This window comes from Sminthopsis crassicaudata, chromosome 3 (genome assembly GCF_048593235.1).
Source record: "Sminthopsis crassicaudata isolate SCR6 chromosome 3, ASM4859323v1, whole genome shotgun sequence".
NCBI lineage: Eukaryota > Metazoa > Chordata > Mammalia > Dasyuromorphia > Dasyuridae > Sminthopsis > Sminthopsis crassicaudata.
Window position 1 is genome coordinate 338609436 of NC_133619.1, and position 21184 is coordinate 338630619.

General features: G+C 35.8%; 1 protein-coding gene across 2 annotated transcripts in view; it reads right to left on the reverse strand.

Annotated features, from left to right (window-relative positions):
* The window catches only part of RAB6B (RAB6B, member RAS oncogene family), a 165095-nt gene that overhangs the window by 48702 nt on the left and 95209 nt on the right, over positions 1–21184 (reverse strand). For both annotated transcript variants that reach the window (XM_074301575.1, XM_074301574.1), the window contains exon 2: positions 14830–14888. In XM_074301575.1, the coding sequence (XP_074157676.1) occupies positions 14830–14888 (59 nt within the window). The remainder of the gene's footprint in view (positions 1–14829; positions 14889–21184) is intronic.

Sequence of the window (21184 nt, forward strand, 5' to 3'; positions counted from 1 at the left end):
AGGATAAGGCACAGTCTGTCCTTAAGTACCAGCAGCTAGGTGGTACAGTAGATAGAGAGCTAAATCTGAAGTTAGGAAGAGCCAAGTTCAAATGCCGCTTCAGATATCTAGTTGAGCTTATAACTTAACCACCATCTGTTTCCTTGACTGTTAAAAGGGAATAGTAATAGTACCTACCTTCCAGGGTTGTTGTGAGAATAAAATGAGAAAACGTTTGCAGAAAGAACTTGGTATATAGTGCCTGGCAGGTAATAAGTGCTTAGCAAATACTTCTTTCCTTTCTTCCCCAGATTCTAGTTTGAGGAGAAACTTTGAAACCGAGCACTCTTTCTTTGTCCTTATTATTTTTTCATGCTTAAGAAGTGATACTGAACATGAAAAATGGTAGACATTTAGCTTGAAATAAAATGCAAGGCATTTTAATCAGATCATCTATTTTCCACCTACATTTAAACACACACAGGTAAATTTCATTTCAGCCTATTAAGCCATCAACAAATTAATTATGCAACACACGTGCTACTATGTGCATTATGCCTATGGAATGTGTATGATGAAGCATATTGGATATATTGCCTATACATGAAAACCTAAATTAAGCACAAAAATCCCAGAGGGAAAGAAATCTTTCTGTAAAGTGCATGTCAAAGTCTTCTCTGTAATAAACATTTGTTATAATGTAATATAATTTTACATCCATATTCTAAAAAGCCACGGTGATGAAATCTGCATTGGGAATCTGCATGGAAATTTGCATATATTGATTTTGAATTCTTTCTCCATCAGAAGTAAAAATCAATCACAATGTATTTGTTTTGGTTCCACCCCATCCCACTCTCACCCTGGTCCAGAACTTGGCAAATGCTTAGCCAAAGGCATAGGCAAGTGGTTAGAAGCAGACTGCTAGGAACAAACCCATTACAATAAGGTTTCTGTTTGTGCTTTTTGCACAGACCATCAGATGGAAGTATCAGGGCAAATCCATGCAAATTAGCATGCAAATGAGGCTGGCAAAACTTAATAAGGTTTCATATTGGCAAGTGAGCAGTTCTGGGGGAGGGGAGAGGAATCTTGGAAAGACTTCACACTCCATGAGCATGCAGGGACCATGGTTTGTCCTTGCTCTAGGCACTGCTAAAGAGCAGAAGGAAACCTGACATGGGGACAGGAGATGTCAAAGTAATTGGATTCCTTCTCCAACCTTAGGCAGTCATAACATTTGCTTTTCCTGACTCCACCTGTTCCTGGTGGCTAGTAATAAAACCCCTTGCATTTTGTACCGTGCTTGGAGCTGCCTCAACTCATTGAATTTCATTAAAATCCGCTGGAAACTAGGTGAAGCATTTAGAAATCTTTATCAGTTGATCTTTTATTTCAAAATGGCAGATTGAAGCATAAATCAAACATAAGGTGTAGCTTGATGCCCTTTAACAGGGTGCCAAATGTCATAAGCATCCGTCAAAGGTTATCGTGGGGAAAATAGACACACCAAATGCCAAACAGTCTAGACTATTAGCACTTTCAGTCATTTTTATACATAAGGACATAGACGTACCAAAGGGTTGAGTGCCTTAGGCTCAAAGATGTTTGGAATCCTGGAGCTTGCCATGGATCACGCAGGGAGGGACAGCGCTAGGATGAGAAGGCAATCCTTATTTCAGAGCACAGTGCTCTTTATGAAAGATTAAGAGATGAATGGTGAAGATGAAAAAAATAGCACTTATTGACTGACTGTCTACTACATACTAGGCATTGTGATAAGGGATTTACAAATATTTGTAAATATTGTTCCCCACAACAGCCTATGAAGTAGGTTGTTATTATCTATATTTTATAATTAAAGAAATTGAGACAGAAGTTAAGTGACTATGTCAGGATCACACAGCTATTAAGTGTCTGAGGCTGGATTTGAACTCACATCTTCCTGACTATAAGCTCTTAGATCTAGTCACTGTACTATCTAGCTGCCCCCAAATGATCTTGTATCTATTTTATTTGCAAGTCTCAACTAGTAGAATATAAGCTTCTTAAGGTTGGGGACTGTTTCACTTTTGTCTCTGTAATCCTAGAACTCCACACGGTATTTGGAATATAGTAGGCACTTAATAAATGCTTGTGGATTGATCAAATTCTGGATCCCTTGCCATTGCATCATTTGAATCCTTCACTATTTCCCCTTGTTTTGCCAATGAAACAGAACAATAAATCCTTTTTATTGACCCATCAAAATATTTGGGGATTGAGTACCTTGGCTGCTTTCCCTAAAGGCAAGTCTTTGCTGGCATGCCACAGGACCCTTCATTGCCATGTCCTGTTCTATATTTTTTATCAATGACTTCTATGAAGAAATGGATGATATGTTTATTAAATTGGCACATGATTCAAAAGTGGGAAGAATAACTAATATTTTGGATAAGTGAGTAAATATTCAAAGAGATCTAAATAAGCAAAAGGTGACACTTAACAAGATAACATTTAATAAGAGATAAACATAAACTCTTTTATTTATATATTTTAAAAGAGTCAGTTGCTAATGATAGGAGAGACATTGTAATAATATTTCATTATTAGAAATTATAGATTTCATTGAGTATAAGATTGTTATGAATCATATAGTGTAATGACCAAGTTTGGGTCTTTTGTTTTTAAATTTTAAATTTTCCTTTCTTAATTTTTCTTATTATTAAAAATGTGTCTTTAAAGATATTTATAAATATATGAAGAGCCTTCATAGAGATCAGGGATCATGCTCATTTTGCTTGGCCCCAGAGGGCAGAACACTTAATTATACAGTTTCCTATTACTTTTAGTTTATGGTTTGAAGTGTGGGGAGATGAACTGGGATGCTATCAATTTGTTGTTGCTGTCCTTTGTCCTTCATTCTCAGAGATAGCCATGACATCAGGAAGGTGTTACTATGACATACAAAAGAACCGATTTAAGTGATAGAAGGTTATGCAAGGTCACCTGCCTCACTTTCTCCTCTGATCTGGATCCAGTGGCAAGATATAGATCAGGATGATTGGAGATGACCCTGGAGACAGTGGGACCTTGGCCCTTTTGAGCTAAGGTCTTTAGCAGGTCTTAGTTTGACTGGGGCAATTCTCATTCAGTGGTTAAGGCTAGATAAGAAATGAGTCAAAGAATGGCCTTTTTTACCTAGTAAAAAAGGTCTGGGGGGGAAACCCTAATAGTTTCTGGTCAATCAATGAGAGCCAGAATGATCTGGTTTAAGGCACATTATTTAAGAAAACAATCTAACATGTGAACCCCAATATATATTGCTAGGTTTCAGTAATCAAAATTTGTAAAAACAATTAAATAACAAAAGAGATAGAATATTTTTCTTTGAATCAGGGAGACCCAAGTTCAAATCTGGCCTTAGACAATTATTAGCTGTATGATTGCTTGCCTCAATTTCCTCAAATAGAAAAATACAGATAAACAGGCCCTATTTTCATGATTTTAGTGAAGATGAAATGAGATATTATCTTAAAGCACTTAGCATAGTGTCTGGCACATAGTAGGTGCTGGCTATATAATTGCTTAGTCTCCTTTTTCTGCCCTTGTAAGGCCCTCAATCCAATCTATATCATTCCAAACCACCTAAAAGTAATAATTTTCTTCATCTTTTTTCTGCTTCTGCCATCTTAAGAAGAATCATATCATAATGGGAAAGATTGCTGGCTTTGCAGTCAGCAGACTTGAGTTCAAATCCTGTCTCAGACATTTAGACGGCTTGTAACAATGGGTTAGTTACTTAGTATCTCAGAACCCAGCTTCCCTAATTTCTAAAATGAAGATGATAATACTTGTTCTATCTTCATCATGGGGTTATTTTGAGGAAAATGTCATATAAGCCTAGAAATACTCGTAATCACATGTGAGTTGATTTATTTTTAAAATGTTTCGGGAATGAAAGAGAGAGAAAGATTTAGAATGAGGGTAGAGATAGAAAGCCTTGATGTGAATCAGGAATAGATTAGAGAACTTCCAAAGGGAAGAGAGAGGGCATTTCTTATTTGAATTGTCTTGTGGTGTCTTGTCTTTTCCCCACTCTTCATTTCCCCCAGACACAGTGTCCATGAAATGTAACAAAAAGGTAATTGAGTTTATTCTTTTTCTTTTAATCTGGTTGTCTGATTCTTTCAGATTTCTGGAAGATCAATGTGCAGGGCTTAATCTGTAGAGAGTAGGAAGACGATCCTTCTTTTTACTAAGAGGTAGGGAGGGTAGGGGCAGAATGTTATGTACATTGTTAAATGTGGTCACTGTTATTGAACAATCAGTTCCAGAATGAGGGTAAGAGCTCTAGTTGGGGTTTTTGTTGTTATTTAGTTAATTAGTTATATCTAACTCTTTGGAATCTCATTTGGTTTTGTTTGGTTTCATTTTGCAAAGATGCTGGAGTGACTTGCTATTCCCTTCTCCATCTCATTTTACAGATTAGAAATGGAGGCAAATATGGTTAAGTGACTTGCCAAGGATCGCACATCTAAGATGTATCTGAGGCCAGATTTAAACTAAGGTCCTCTTGACTTGAGGACCGGCACTCTACATACTGTGCCACTTAGCTCCTCTAGTTGCAGTAGGAGAAGAAAATGGATGTATCCAGAAATGATTTTGATTTTAAAACAAAAACAAAATAAAAGGCATCTTACAAGTGTAACAAGAGAAAATGGAATACTGACTCATCACTCTTCTTGCAGGGTGAAATCCCTTTTAACGTGATAAAATATGCCAAAGCATCCCGAGATGCTTTCTTCCATCCTTCTTCCTTCTCTTCTGTTTGGGTGGGGTGATTAGCAGAACTTGGCATCCTCATTTAATTACCCATTTTTGCCTGTTCCCAAACTGCCACCATCTGCCAGCAGCCTGAGGTAACACCTTTCTACCACCTGTCTAACAGGAAAGGTACTTAGTATTAAACCTGTTACATCAAAGAAACCTCAAACTAAATAAAACACAAGGCAAAAAAATTGTTTTCCTCATATTCATCAATCATTGAACAAATAATAAGTTAACATTTATGTAGCACTTTAAGTCTTGCAAATCTCTTTACAAATACTGAGACATAGGCACTATCCTTATTCCCATTTGACACATGAGGAAACAGGTCATCAGATATTAAATAACCTGGGCAAGATCACACAGCTAGTAAGATTGGATTTGAATTCAGGTCCTCCTGAGTCCAGAACCCCCTGTTCTCTCCACTGAGTCTAAGCAACTACTCTTTAATGAGCAGACCACTGCTTATGGTAACTCATCACCTAACTTGAATTCTACAAGGTTTGTTAACTATATTTTAGAATATTTAATGGATACTGGTAGCTAATCCAATAATATCAGCCTCATAAAAAGGAGCCATTTCCTAAAAGCAATAAGGTTTTTGGGGGGCTGTACTTAAAAAACTATGAGGCGGGTCATGGCAGTGCTTAGGGCGGGTGGATCTCTCAAAAAGGCAAAATGGTCTTCTCAGTATTTCACCAAATCCTCGATACTATGGCCATCACATGTCAGAAAACTATGGTTAGTGTAGATAGGGATGGAGACTGTCTGCCAAGATAGCAATTACACATGCAGATTATTATCCTGAAAGATCCCAGAGTTGCTACAGAGGTTAAATGAGAAGCAGTGTTGAGTGCTAGATAAGATATCAGACTTGCAATCCAAAAGACACAGTTCAAACCTTACCTCAGATCTTTACCATTTGCGTTACATTAAGAAAGTAATTTACCTCTATGTATCCTGTTTCCTCGTATTGGGGTCAAGTAATCATATTATCACATTATGAAATATTATGAGATTATCATATTATGAAAGACAATAGGTAGTACAGTAGATAGAGCATTGGGAGTCAGGAAGACCTGAGTTCAAACTCCATCTCATATACTTATGTGTGATTCTGGACAAGTCACTTAATCTCTGAAAGTTTCAATTTCTTCATCAATAAAATGAGGATTAATAGCACCTACTTTACAGGCTTGTTTTGAAGGTCAAAGGAGATAATATTTGTAAAGCGCTTTGCAAACTTTAAAACAGTACATAAATGCTAGTTGCAATTCTTATTCTTATTGTTGTTGTTTTTATTGTTACTATTATTCTGAACTGGAAAGAACCTTAGAGATCCCCTGCTATAACCTGCTCATTTTGTAGATAATGAGGCTCAGGTCTCAGACAAGTAATGTGACTTGTTCAAACTCACAACTTATACACAGCAGACCAGAATTCAAACTGAGATCCCTGACTCTAGACCCAATGCCAGTTATTACACTCTGCTATGAAGGGAGACATAGAGGAGGGAGGCTAGGACAAAAGGAAGATCTTTGCTGATAAAAAAGATGGGGGGTAGGGGAGAAGCTCAATGCTTTGATTATAAATGCAGAGAGGAGACTAAATTGGGAAGTGTGAGAAACACCAGTGAGAATCCAAAAATAACCCAGAAGATCCCAGAAAGGTTGGCAATAGAACAGGAACCACAAAAGAGGTTTGACCTGGAAATATCTGAGTGACATTCTCTTGGGCATAGATAGGGATGGGAGAGTTTGAGCTGAAAAAAAAAAACCCTTCAAGGTCAGAGAAACATGAACAAACTGATGATTTTAAATCACAACTTAATTATCTCATGAGAAAAAAGTATGTCTTTAATGTGTACATGATGCATGTATGTGATGGATAAGAAGTTCTAAGTGAGAACTAATTATGAAAGGCCATCAACATCTGTATGTGTAAGCTTATTTTTTTGTCATAAAGTTGATTAAACATAAAATAAAAAGAATGAAGTGATTATTTCAGTAGTACCATTCTCAGACAATGTCTCTGTAAGATATCTCTTAATGGCTTGTATCCTAAATCTCTTTTCCTCTTAACACCCTGGCACATACACACAGTGACGGGAGATCAGGGACAGCTATTTTTATTTCTACTCTGTTAGAACATGATGATAATAAAGGCCAAGGACACAGTTTTGTTCCCATATGATCCAGTTAGCCTCACATAGAGAAAATCTTGTTTTTAGTCTGTAGACTGTGCTCATTGCCATGGCTGCCCATCACACAAACCCATCAAAAGGTACAAACCAGATGAGCACGTGGAGTGCTCAGAACAAATCCACCTCTGACTCAGGGGAAACCAGTTCTACTATCCTAATCATCTACCATCTATGGTCTAGATCAAGTATCGTTTTCATCTACCAAGGACCATACTTCATCACTATATTCTCCCTTCGTAAAGGGAAGCCTGATGAAGACCTATGTGATTTGTCTAGGATCTGATAGAATAAATAGGCAAGAAATAACAGGACTCTGATTCTCATCTCAATTTAATGGGTTGTTTTTATTTTTTGGGGGGGAGGATATTGAAATTACTCTTTGTGTATCACATTGTGACATGGTTTATTTTTTTCCCCTTTCTTGAAAATGATACTTGTCCTACCTGGATTTTTGCTAATTCTTTTCATCATGATGAATTTTATTGTCTATGACACAAAACCAATTATGTGCCATTGGTTGTGCTAGATAAGGTTACCATCCAGTCTATGTATAAACTATAAGTTTTTTAGGTATATCAGGAAAGCCTTCTCTCCCAAAATGATTTCTCTCACTGGCTAGCCAATGAGGGTTACAATTCCCTCACTAAGGAGAATCTAACTGACTAATTAATTAATACCAAGTTTTTGGGATAAGAGATTGTGTCCTATTTTTCTATGGAGTCCTGGGCATAAGGGAACTTCTAAGAGTTAAGTATGTGATGATGGAAGAAGCTGGGGAAGGGAATGCAAAAGGGACTAATTTTGAATAAGAGAGATTGAGGACAACACATAGCACCTTGCTAGAAGGATCTATGTGTTTTCTATCCTGGTACCTGGGAAGAATAACTCAGGCTATTGATGGACTAATGAAGAGAATCTTCACCCCAACTCCTAACACTTTCCTGCTGTGATAATCAGGTAGGTACATGAAAAAGCACATATTTAAGAAAGCTAAAGCCCCCTTACTTGAACAAATAAGTGTTTGTTATTCCATCAATGGAATTCTAGCAGCTAGAAATGCAGACATGGATTTTCTAGACGAGGTTTTGCTGTAAGTGGCAAACTCTAGCAAATGTCTTTGCCACCTCATTGCTGGTCATGGGGAAGGAGGGATGAAACAGGGAGAGATGGAAATTCTAGGTTTTTGATTTGCTGGGCCTGATATACAGAAAACTGTATTTGCTGAATTCACTGATGCTATTTGCTTTTATTCATTCCCTAATAAAGGTGATTTAAGAGCTGTATGTAAGTTTGGCTGTGTATAAAGTTCATACAGAAACATAACAGGGATAAGCCGAAGGGAAGAGGGCGGATAGTGACTGAGCCATAATTACATGATTAATTCACACTAAACCCTAGATCAAGGGATCTTAATCTAGAGTCCTTGAATTTGGACTTTTTTGAAATTTTAAATTTTAAATTATTATATTTTAAATTTATTATCATTATTTTCTATAGTTAGTATGCAAAATAAATATATTTAGTATAATAATAAAATTCTTATATTTTAATATAATTAATTTCCTTTGTTATCTTAGGTTTTTTATGTTGTGCATTTAAAAATTATTCTGAAAATTGATCTATAGGTTTCATTAGAACTCCTGTCCTAAACTAACATAAGAATTTGGGACACTACTTATAAAGAAGACAAACCACAGCAACTGCCACAGAATCTATGGAAAGAACTGGGAGATGTAACTGATACTTCAAGAAAGGGACTCGTTCAAACACACACACACACACACACAGACAAAGAGAGAGGGAGAGAGAGAAAGAGAGAGGGAGGTGGAAATAAGAGACATGGAGAGAGACAGAAGAAAGAGAGAGAGAAAAGAGATGAAGAAAAGAGACAGGAGAGACAGAATAAAGAGTAAGAAAAAACAAGAGACAGAAATAAAGAGAGAAATAGTGAGAGACGTAGAGAGAGACAGAGGAAAAAATTAAAGAGACAGGAGAGAGAAGAAAAAGGAAAGACAGACATTTAAACAATGAGACAGAAACAGAGAGATAGAAACACAGATATACAGACAAAGAGAGATGGAGAAAAAGACAGAGAAGAGATAAAGAGACGGGAGAAATAAGAAAGGGAAAGAAGAGACAGACAGACAAATAGTGTAAGACAGAAACAGAGATAGAGACACACAGGCAAAGAGAGATGGAGAGAAAGACAGAGAAAGAGAGATGGAGACAAAAGAGAGAGAAGAAAAGGAGAGGAAAAGAGATAAAGATACAGGAGAGACAGAAGAAAGAAAAAGAAGGGAGAGAAATGAGGAGAAAGAGACAAAAAGACAGCTACACAGACAGAGATTTGGAGAGAATAACAGAGTTAGAGAAAGGGAGAGAGATGGAGAAAGAGAAGAGAGAGAAGAAAGAGAATAAGAAGATATAAAGAGGAGACACAGAAGAAAGAGAAAGAAGAGTAAGAAAGAGAAAAAGAGAGATGGAGGGAGAGCAAAGAGAAAAAGAGAGAAAAAAGAAAGGAAAAGACATAGAAAAGTGACATGTGAAAGAGAGAGAAAAGAGAGTTACTTTTGTGAAGAGGAGGGAGGAAAGGCTACTGAAATGAGAGGAGTTTTCTAGATAGATAAATTAAGATAAACTTCATCTTCAATAATTTGCTTCTGGCCTGCTGCACTTACAATTCTACCTAGACATTTGATGACAAAAGCAGGTCCAGAAAGAACCCAGATTTCCTGATCCAGAATCCCAGTTTCAAGCTAAATAGACACAGTCATAGTCATAGATCATAAAGCCTTAACTTGGACTTTTACGATGAAACTGAAGCTCAGGGAGGTTAAGTTATCTCCCCAGTATCACATAATCTTTTAGTGGCAAAGGCAGACACAAGAAAGAACTCAGATCTCCTGAAGCAGATCCCAGTACCTCACTTGGTATTGCTGTGCTGGAAAATAGAGGAAGGATGAGTCGACTTTTTTTTATTTCAGCAATGCTCCTCTTAATAGAACTCAGCTGCAGGAAATCACTGCAGTGACCAAAAGCAGGAATGCTAAAGGAAAAAAAAAAGCAAGGCGAGATATTTTTAATAGGAGCTCAGAAGCAATAAGAACTCCAACAATGCAGCACATCAGGACACGGCAATCAACAAAATAGAAAGCCTCCCTGATACAGAGACCTAGACATGTACACATCATCTTTGTCTGGGTAATAATCATATCTAGCATTTTTATAGCACTTTATTGTTTGCAGAATGCTTTACATTTGCTAATTCATTTACAATTATCTTGCCATTATTATTGTCATTATCTCCATTTTACAGATGGAGAAACTGAGTCTGGGAGAAGTTTAAGTCCTTTGCCCAGACTAACACAGCTACTAAGTTGACTGAAGCAGAATTTAAACTCAGGTCTTTCTGACTCCAAGTCCTGTGTATTATTCACTTTGCTACCTAGCTACCTCATAATGTCATAGGTTTTCATTGAAATGTAAGATGTGAGAGATTAATCCTTGGGATGATGTTACAGAGAATGAAAAATAGACTTAAAGTAGTAAAATAATATACCTCAAGTTTAAAGTAAGTTAGGACAATTGGTATATTTTTTGAGGCAATGACTTGCCCAGGATCACACAGCAAATGTTAAAGGACAAATTTGAACTTAAGTCCTTCTCACTCCTGGAACAGTGCTTTATCCATCCTACCCCCTAGCTGCCCTGAAAATTAGTATTCTAAAGAGTTTTGGAATCAGGGGGCCTGAGTTCAAATTTTACTCCTACTGCTTTTTGTGATCTTAGGCAAATTGTTTCATTTTCCTGAATCTTAGTTTGTTCATCTTTTAAACGAGGAGATTGGATTAGATAAATTGATCTAGAATGAGTACTCTCTCCACTATGGCATGTTGTATCTCTAGTGTAATCATGTCTCCCTTGACAGACTACCACACATCTGGGCAGTCTAAAGGGACAATCATTGTCTTCCTACCAAGCATAAAGCATTATTCAGGCTGATTTCATTTTTGTTCTTCTTGAAACACCTGGAAGAAAAGTATAGCTAGATGAAAAGTTTTTGTGGGCAATAAATACATTTTCCCCCAGCTATCTTGCAAAGATGTTTCTATCTGAACTCAAGTCTTCTCAATTTCCCACTGATTTTTTCCTCAGCTAGCCCCATCACAGAGAATGCGGCCAAAGGTACTTAAAAAGTCAGGAAACCAGAAAAGCACAAAGAATAGAAAAGCTGGTGCTGGAGGAAAGAATATGGAAACTGAGATTATGGATTATATATAGCTTGTTAGTCACAGAGTGAGCTTCGTTTTTTGTTTTCCCAAAGCCTTGTAAACCTATGTAAAAAGGTACCCCTTTTTCTGTGGTTCCTAAGAGAATTCATTAACAGTAGAATACATGAAACAGAATTAGAAAAAGAAAACTTCCACACTAATTATGAAGCTAATAGCCTATTATTATTGAAGGAACTCCATCTGTGACCAAGAAAAAAGATAACACCAGAGCAGAGATTCTTAACCATTTCTGTGTCATAAGCCCCTCTGCAGTTTGGTGACGTCTATGGATCCCTTCTCAGAAAAATGTTTTCAAAAGTATAAAATAAAATTGATAGGACTTCAAAGGAAACTAATTCTGTTGAAATGCAGTTATTCACTTATTTCTAAATTCTTTTTTATGTTTTTGTTTTTAATTTTCAAGTTTTTTATTTTTCAAATATATGTAAAAGATAGTTTTCAACATTCATTTTTCTGAGACTTTGTGTTCCAAATTTTTCTCTTTCTCCCTTACCTTCCCTTTTCCCTAAGACAGCAAGTAATCTGATATGTTAAATATGTGCAATTCTTTTAAACATATTTCCATTTTTGCATGTTGTACAAGAAAAATCAGACCAAAAAGGAAAAAAAAAAGTATTTACTTAAAAAAAAAAAAAAAAAAACAAGTTCATGGGTACTCCTGCAAAAAGAGAAACATTACTTCTTAACTTTCTACCATCAAACAGTAAACTTATGGATTCTACATTAAGGGCCTCTGAAAATAGTGGGACAGTTTCTCAACCTTGTGACATCAGTAACATTCTTCCATCGACTTCAATTCTCACCGCTATGGAAATCTACAGTAAACATTTCTCTCTTTTTTGTGATCCCACTTATATCCTAGATACCTCGACCCATATGTCCTGCTAGGACCTCAAATATAGTTTGTCCGATATGTCATTGAATTCATTCTGATCTCCCTAATTTATGTCCATGATCTTACCACTTTCCTACTTACTGAATCTAGAGGAAACTCTGGAGTCACACTTTTTTATTCTTTTCTTTCCTCTAATTATCACATCTATCTACAGAGCCACAGAAATTATGGCCTTATAAGAGTACAAAAACAGCAATATACTAAAGCACAAAAAATTCACATGTAATTTGCAGAGTTCTTCAAGTGAATGGAGAAGGGCTCAGAAGGTATTGTCTAACATACAATTGCCACAGACTTTGTGTAAAGTCATTATCGCACAAGATTTTCAGGAATTGCTATTCTCCAGTATATGCCATAATTCTCACCACTCATGTCTTTATTTCTCTTGCCTGAAATGCTACACATCCTTCTAAACATAGCTCTGGACCCAGAAATGAGAGGAAAAGGCCCCAATAGCTGCTACAAAGTCCCTAAGGCAAATGGCAGGCAATTCACTCCTTAAATCTCTGCTCATAACTTTACTCTTGTTTAGCACAAATGTTTTTATATACCTGAGTATATGATTGTCTAGACAATAGCTTATTAAAAGCAGCATACAGGTAGGCCTATACTATAGGTATGCAACTGATATTAGGAAAAGTGATAGCTTGAGTAAGGAAGAAGACAGAAAAAAACTATTATATTTCATGTGTCAAAAATAAGAGATGTTCTTAATGATCATCCTAAATCTTTAAAAAAGAATGTAAATTATGTTGGCTCCAAATCACTAATAATTAAAGAAATGTAAATTAAAGCAATTCTGAGATTCTAATTCATACCTATCAGATAAGCTAATATGACAAATAAGGAAAATGACAATTGTTGGAGGGACTATGGGGAAACAAGCACATACTGTTGAATTGATCTAGACATTCTGGAAAACAATTTGGAATTATGCTTCAAAAGTCACTCAACCTGCATACCCTTTGGTCCAGTGATACCATTCCTAGGCTTCTATCTATCTATCTATCTATCTATCTATCTATCTATCTATCTATCTATCTATCTATCTATCATCTATCTATCATCTATCTATATCCCAAAGAAATCAAGGAAAGAAGAGGGACATTTATGTCAAAATTATTTATAGCAGCTTTTTTTTTTAAATAAGAGCAAAGAATTGAAAACTCCATTAAGGAATTTCTAAACAAATTATGGCATAGTAAACAGAAGACAACTATACCACAAATAAAATAAAATAAACAGATGGTTGTAGAAATATCTAGGAAGACTTATATGAATGAAGGCAGAGTGAAGTAAATAAAACCAGAACAATCATTTATCCTAACAAAGCATTTTAAAGAAAAACAACTTTGAAAGACTTAACAATGATGATCAATGCAATGACCAAATGAGTTGGTTCTAGAGGACTGAGAGTGGAGTGTTACCTACCTTTTGAATGAAGTGATAGAATCAAAGTACAAAATAATATATACTTTTTCAGATACAGCCAGTGTGGGAATTTATTTTGCTTCACTATGCATACTTGTTACATAGGCTTCCCCCTGACAATGTGGAGTGTTAAGAGGATGAGGAGGAAAATAAATATGCAAACAAAAAATATATGTTTTATTAAGTATGTTAAGTTCAGAATAAGAATAAATATATGTTTAAAAATATGTTCAGGATCTCCTGTTTAAAAAAATCACTAAAATGTATAAAATATTTTAGAATTTAGAGTCCATAATTAAAATAATACACATTTTAGTGTTTCACTTATCAGGAAAGTTCACTTCTGTGAATTAGATAAATGCTTGATAAAATAAGTAAAATTGTATTATAAGAAAAAAGTCTTATAGGCCATTGGGATAATTGTTATGGACCCAAAATGGTCTTCATGAAAACCATTCACTTTAGAGATCACTTCATCCAAACCTATGCCTCAAAACAAGATGACACCTAATCCATTGCAGAGAAATATGTGTTTATCTTGGTTTTGAATATCTCTAAGGAAAAAAAATTCTACCATTTTCCTTGATCACATGTTGGGGTTTAAGAAGAAAAGTTTCCTGAATGACAAAAAATTTAGAATTTTTGTTTTTATTACATAGTAAAAGACAAGTCACTTAAATACTTAAAAACATAAATAATATATATATAACATATAATTCTATATAATATATAAATTTAAATAACAAAACATTAGACTATCATAGCATCACATGACATGATATAATATGACATATAATATGGCAATATGATTTTCAGCATATTTTAAATGTATTTTTATTCTAATATCATTATATAATATAATTTATGATAATGTATGTGATACAATATAATATAACAAAATATAATATATGATTGAATATAAGATAGTATGATATAACATGTATAACATGGTACAATATAAGATATTATGATATGATGCAATGTAATATAACAGTATAACTATGATATAAATATGATTTAATATGAGATATGCATATAATATATATTAATATACACATAAGATATATATATAATATACGCAATATATTATGAAGTGACATAACATAATGTGATAAAATAACAATATAGCATATTGACTAACAGTTCATGCTCATCTTGTACTTCCCAGTCACCAAGTACTTTCTATGCCTTACCTCATCTGAAGGGGGAAAGGACCTTACCTGGTATGTATTGTCAAAGCTGTCATACATGAACCGCGTGATCAGAGATGTCTTCCCAACTGTAAAAGAAGATGACATTTCAGCTAAAGCATTCCAAAGCTAAGTTCTTTTTTTTTTTTTTTTTTTTGAACACCTTTTCAATCAAAGAAATGTCAGTTCTTACTGGGGCTAAATAGCAGAAAGAGCTGAAGAAATGAACCAAAAGATGAAAACTCAAAATATCTATCCCACCTTTGTCACAATTCAGATCATTTAGAGGAAAAACCCTAAAGAGATACCAATTTTTTTCCTAAAAACCTTTAGAGACAGAGAAACTCTCATAAGGGAATTCTCCTCTCATTAAAATCATGACTTTTTTTTCCCAAAAAAATCCTTGATCTAGAAGAAATTTCAAAGGTTCACGAACATCTAGTTTGGAAGCCAACCAAGTCATAGTATTTTTGACCTCAAAGAATAATTTTACCCTTTCATTTTACAGAGGAGAAAACTCAGTTTTCAAAAAGTGAGATGGTTTGCTCCAGGAGCTACAGATAGAGAGGTAAGTGTCAAAACCAAAATTCAAGCCCAGAGCCTTAGACTCCAAAGCTAGTGTTACTTCCACTATAACATAGGTTCTCCAACTCTTTTTGCCCTTGAGTATTCTTTGATGCAAGGAATCACAGCACATTGAATGTTTAAGTTAGTGTGATAGTATATATTTCCCTTCAAAATTATTAACCATTTTGTTGAGTTTTTCATGAGTTTAAAGTATGTGGTATTGAGGATATAATATGTTGTATAATAGACAAGTTTTGTTTATGTTGTGAATATTATATATACGATACTATATGTTTTGGGTATGTAAGATGCATATTAAGCAAAATTATTGATACATTTCTCTTATCTAATATAAGAAGATATCCTAAATTCCATAAAACACTACTAACAAAATGCAACACAGCCTTTGGAACCACTTTTAAACAGTCACTCACAAACTTGTCCAGAGAAAGTAACTGGTTTTGGTAGAAATGTGGAAAAGAATTCTGCTTTTTATTTAACTTACTACCAGTGAGACCTCCATGAAATAGAGGCAGGCAAAGGAAAGGGCATAGCTATTTCTGGCTTTAACACAGGATTGAAGCAAGTTTTGAGCCCTCTTTATTTACCAAACTAGATTCAGTAAGTTGGGAAGGAGAGTTTTCTAAGTACAATAAAATTTAAATGGGAGTTAGAAATCAGTTAGGTTCTGGCAGCTAAATAGGTGGTGCAGCGGATGGAGTGTAGGGCCTGAAGTCAGAATAAAGCTCAAGTTCAAATACAGTCTCAACAATAGAACTCAGGTCCACACTGTTTGTCAAGATGGAAATAATGCCATCCAAGTTTTCTTTGTGGGATGGGGTGGGCGTGGGAGGAGGGGCGATTGATATCTTGCTTGACAAAAAAAATAGTCCTGTTTCTCAGGGGGTTCACAGACTAAGGGAAACAACATGCAAGCAACTATATACAAATAAGATATATGCAGGAAAAATTGAGGATAATCTCAAAGAGAGAAAATAAAGAATTTTCTAATTTTTCTTCCCTCTTCTATCCATTGCCTTTATTCTCATTAGTCTCAGGGTAAATTCATTTGCACAACACGTTCAAGTTCCACACCAAGTAAGCTGGAGAATGGGGCAATGGCAAGAACACTGGATCTGGAATCAAAAGAACTGAGTTCTAATTTGAATCCCACAATGTCTATCTCTGTGACTTTGGGCAAATTATTGAACCATTCTAGACCCATTTCATTACTTATAAAATAAATAGGGGCTAATCTAAATCATCTGTAAGGTTCTTGCCAATTCTAAATCCGGTTCTACAAATAAATGCTTTCCTGAAGTTGTTCAATCACATCTGACTCTTCATGACCCCATGTGGGGTTTTCTTGGCAAAGATACTGAATGGTTTGCAATTTCCTTCTCTAGTGCATTTTATGGATTAATAATTTGAGGCAAACAGGGTTAAGTGACTTGTTCAGGGTCACACAGCTAGGAACTGCCTGAGGCCAGATTTGAATTTAGGAAGCCAATTCCAGGCTTGTTGCTTTGTGCATTATAAAGCACCATTTAGCTGCCCACATGGCCTTATCAAAGCACTTAATATCATAGTGGTCTAGAAAATTTAAGTTGTAGAGAAGATGTTCTTGTCTTCATCGTTGGAGGAAGCTTTCCAAACCTGATGAAATCTGGACTAAAAAATGAAATAGACTATTCTTGAAAAATCAACTCAAGTAAGATTTTTAATATATCACAAATATATGTATGTATATATATATATATATATACATATATATGTATATAAAGCTTTTTGTTTATATGTACAAGGGGGTTCCAAAAGTCTTAGTGAAATTTTATGCTACTAAAGCTTTATGTTATTAACATTTAAAACTGCACTTAGATTTTGGGGACACTGTATTATATATTCGTATTGGCTTGGAAATATTTTCCTTAATTGATCATAATCTGGAATCCATTTTTTTTATAGTTTCATTATTCCAACACTGGAATCTTTAAGGAAGATAGATTTCCCACAAAAAGTCCTCAGTATTCAATGAGAAAAGAAAACAAAAAGTATGTAGGAAAAATGTTTGCTTTATAGACTACAGATCCATACGAACCAAGATGTCTCTTGGGAAGCCCATAAGGAATTGATTATCCTATCAAAGAACAGACAATGGTTGGTGGAATTAGATGATGATTTATCTCTGCTGTGCAGGCTGGCTAAGGACCAAGGAGACCAGGGGATGGTTATTGCTGAATTTCTATAGGCCTAGGATGACTCAGCAGGAGAAGGATTATTGTAAATCTCCTGAGACAGATCAGAGGAGGCCTTAGACGAGAACCTCACTACATCCTAGAGGGACATTTCATGGGGGTGGAAATGGGATATTAGGTCATCTCCCTAAACCCACTCCTAAAGGACAAATGTGGGTTATTAAAATAGTGATTATGCTATGAGGTAACCAGAAGTAATATTGGGTCTCCTCTGTCATAGGGATAATGAAAAAAAAAAAAAAAAACAAAACTTTTTTTTCCCTAGGCTGGAACAAGGCATACTTAATAAAGTCAGAATTATGGCTTGGTGCTTTAGACAATGATCTTGTCTCATCACTTACCTTTTGTTCTGATTCAAATTCATTTGCATGCTAAACCAGAAAGGATCTTGGGAATTTCTAACCCTAAGTGAGATAGAAAAGGGCTGCTATCTCCACCCCAGCCTTGGATATAAACTAGAAAAGACTTAATCTTAGCCTGAGGGAACTGTCTGACTTTTGTTAACTAAAAGTGGTGGCTGTCTAAAGAGCCCGCTCTTATCAGCAAGCGGTTTTCTAGCTATTATACCCAGATGGCTGACAGATGGAGATGAACCTCAAAACTGGATGCCCAGCAGAGACTATCTGCCCAGCAGTGCCCACAAGTATTGCCAGCTGAGACTAAGCACTCCTCAGTCACCAGTAAAGAAGAATCCATGGGGAGCTTTTATTGTGCATAGCAGAAGCAGTAGTACGATGACATCACCCAAAACCATCAGTGATCTGTAGCATGTTTTCCCTGCACAAATAAGTTCTGGTGACACATACACCGACATGTACCTAGTATGTTATCCCTGTACATGTGTCCTTACTTTTCCCACCGTGGCACATATATCTATGGAAGAGTGTGCCCCAGGTTTTGGAGAAGGGGAGTTCTATTACTATTTTTCTTACTATGTTATTTCATTAAATATCTATATTTTGAATTAAGTGCAAGCCCTTTCTAACTGGGGAGTGAAGAGAACAAATTCATCACAAGTGGCTCATGCACTATGGTTTTGAGGATATGAGAACCTCTAGAATAGCTTGAACATAGGGGTTACTATTCTGAATTCACTATCCATGCATGAGAGGGGCACATCCTAGATTTTTTTATCCACATGCATTTTTTTTTTTGGTCTGGCATATCCTCCAGAAATGCTTTCATATAAGGGTATGAATTTCCTTTCAGAAATGATGCCTTGCCTATGAAAATGTCATTGAGTTTAGTATATGAAAATTGCTGCCTTTCATTTACAATGCAATGGCCTGTGGAAACATTTCATGTAATTCTAAAGTGAATCATAAATAGATTATATTTATATAACACCTTAAGGTTCACTAGGCACTTCACGGGCACCATCTCACAATGCCGCAAGGTAGGCAGTACGAGTTTTATTCTTTCACTTTTATGGATAGAAAAATAGGCTCAAAGAGATTAAGATGCATTCAAGGTCACAGAGTTACTAAGTGGCTGACCAAGATTAAAGTCCTCAGACTCTAGTATTTTCTAACATTGAAACTAATATTTTTTCTACTCTAGGTCTCATTCTCCATATTATATGATTGGCAGGAGATTGAATCTATGCAAGATTAAAAGGGTCTGTTAGTCCCAGTGCCTCCATGTTGCAAAAATAGCACATTATGTTATAGAATTTTCAGGTCATCTAGGGAACTGATGAAAGTACAAAAGCTGCTGGTAGACGAGGGTTTGGTGAATGTGTACTGGTCAATGTTTGGTTCTATAAAGTGGAAAAGCAGAATATCTTTCTTTATTAGAGAATTATTTAAAGGGAGAGATCAATAGTGACTGGGAGACTCAGAATGGCAGTACCTACATGATTGGTTGGTATGTTTATTATGGTGTTGAAGGGATTTTTTCAAGATTTTGGATTGGGTTAGGCTTGTAATTGGGTGGAATAGCAGATAGAATGTTATGATGGATAGAGTCAGTCAGTCAACTAGACTTTATTAAGCACCTACTATGTACAAGCACCATGCTAAATGCTGGAGATACAAAGGAAAAGAATATAACATAAAGTCCCTGCTTTCCTGTTTATAAACAGGAGTTTATAATTTAATGAAGAAGATAATAATGGAAGACCCAATGCAGTTATTGTAGAAATAAGATATGTGCAGAAAAAATTGGGGGGTTTCGGAGAGAAGGAACTAAAAGTAAGGGCAATTGGGAAAGTTTCTTGCAGAAGATTAGGACTTCAGCTGAGACCTAAAGAAATCCAGGGAAGCCAAAGGATAGAGATGAACGCATTCTAGCTAGAGAAAATACTTTGACTATTGTTATTATTATTGCTATTTGTGCTTCTCAAAGGGGACCATGACATTAGGGAGGTGATGCCATGACCTGTAAGTGAATTGGATTTAAGGAAGGGAGGACTGTGCAAAGTTACTTTCCCCCTCAGAGCCACCTGGGTCCAGTGGTAAGATATAGATCAGAATAATTGGGGATGATTATGGTTGTAGTGGAAGACCTTAACCTTTTCAAGCTAAGGTCAGAGTTGGAGTATTATGTGGGAGGAATGACAAGGAGGCTACCGTCAATAGTAGAGAATGGTAAAATGTAAAAACATTGGAAAAGTAGGAAGGGACCAGGTGACAAAGGGCTTTGAATATAGGTAAAGAATTTAAATTTAGAATAAAGAAGACCTGAGTTTGAATCCTGCCTCAGACATTTACTAGGTCTGTGACCCTAGACAAATCTTTTTTTTTTTTTTTTTTGGACTTCTGTTTCCTCATCTATAAAATGGGAACAATAATAGCATCTACCTCACAATTTGTGAGGTTCAAATTGGCTAAGGTATGTAAAACTCCTTGCAAATCTTAAAAGTTATGTCTAAATGTTAGCTATAATTATTTTTATTAATCAAGTTGCTTCTTTGTCTACACAGTCAGTATGTACTGATACAGAGAAAAAGCAGAGTGAAGCCATGAAGCCCAAGTCGGTCAGCTGCCTTGCTGTCTAGACAGATAGCACTGTCTTTTTGAATGGTAGCAGTTAAGTTTGATCCAGCTCCCACCCCTAGAGAAGCAGGCTGCTTTAGGAGGCAGCATTAAGTATCTGTAACTCAGACAATAGAAATGGATCTTCCTGCTTGGGAAAGCCAAAACTGGTGAAAGAAGAAACAATAGAAATATTTGCAGATGTATTTAGAAAAATGTTGCATGGAACTGAGGTGGTCTAAGAATACTTCCCAGATAACCCAAGGACAAATATTCTCTTGGGGCGGGGTGTATATATATATTAAATAAAACTGTCAAGCTTTTCTACCCCAGAATATCTCACCCACTGGCCTGACACAGTATGAGATTTTATCACTAAAGCTTTATCCCAAAGGAACAAGGCATTATATCTCCAGGGGTCCCCAGTTTAAATGCAAATATGCCTGGAAGAGGTAAGCTATTTAAGCCATTATCATCCATTAATACCTTATGATGAATCTGTTTATGAGATTGCTTTCCAACGGACAGATTAGCTGAGGGCAGGACCTTGAGAAAACAGGAAATAAAAGGAAGGGGAACCAAGATATA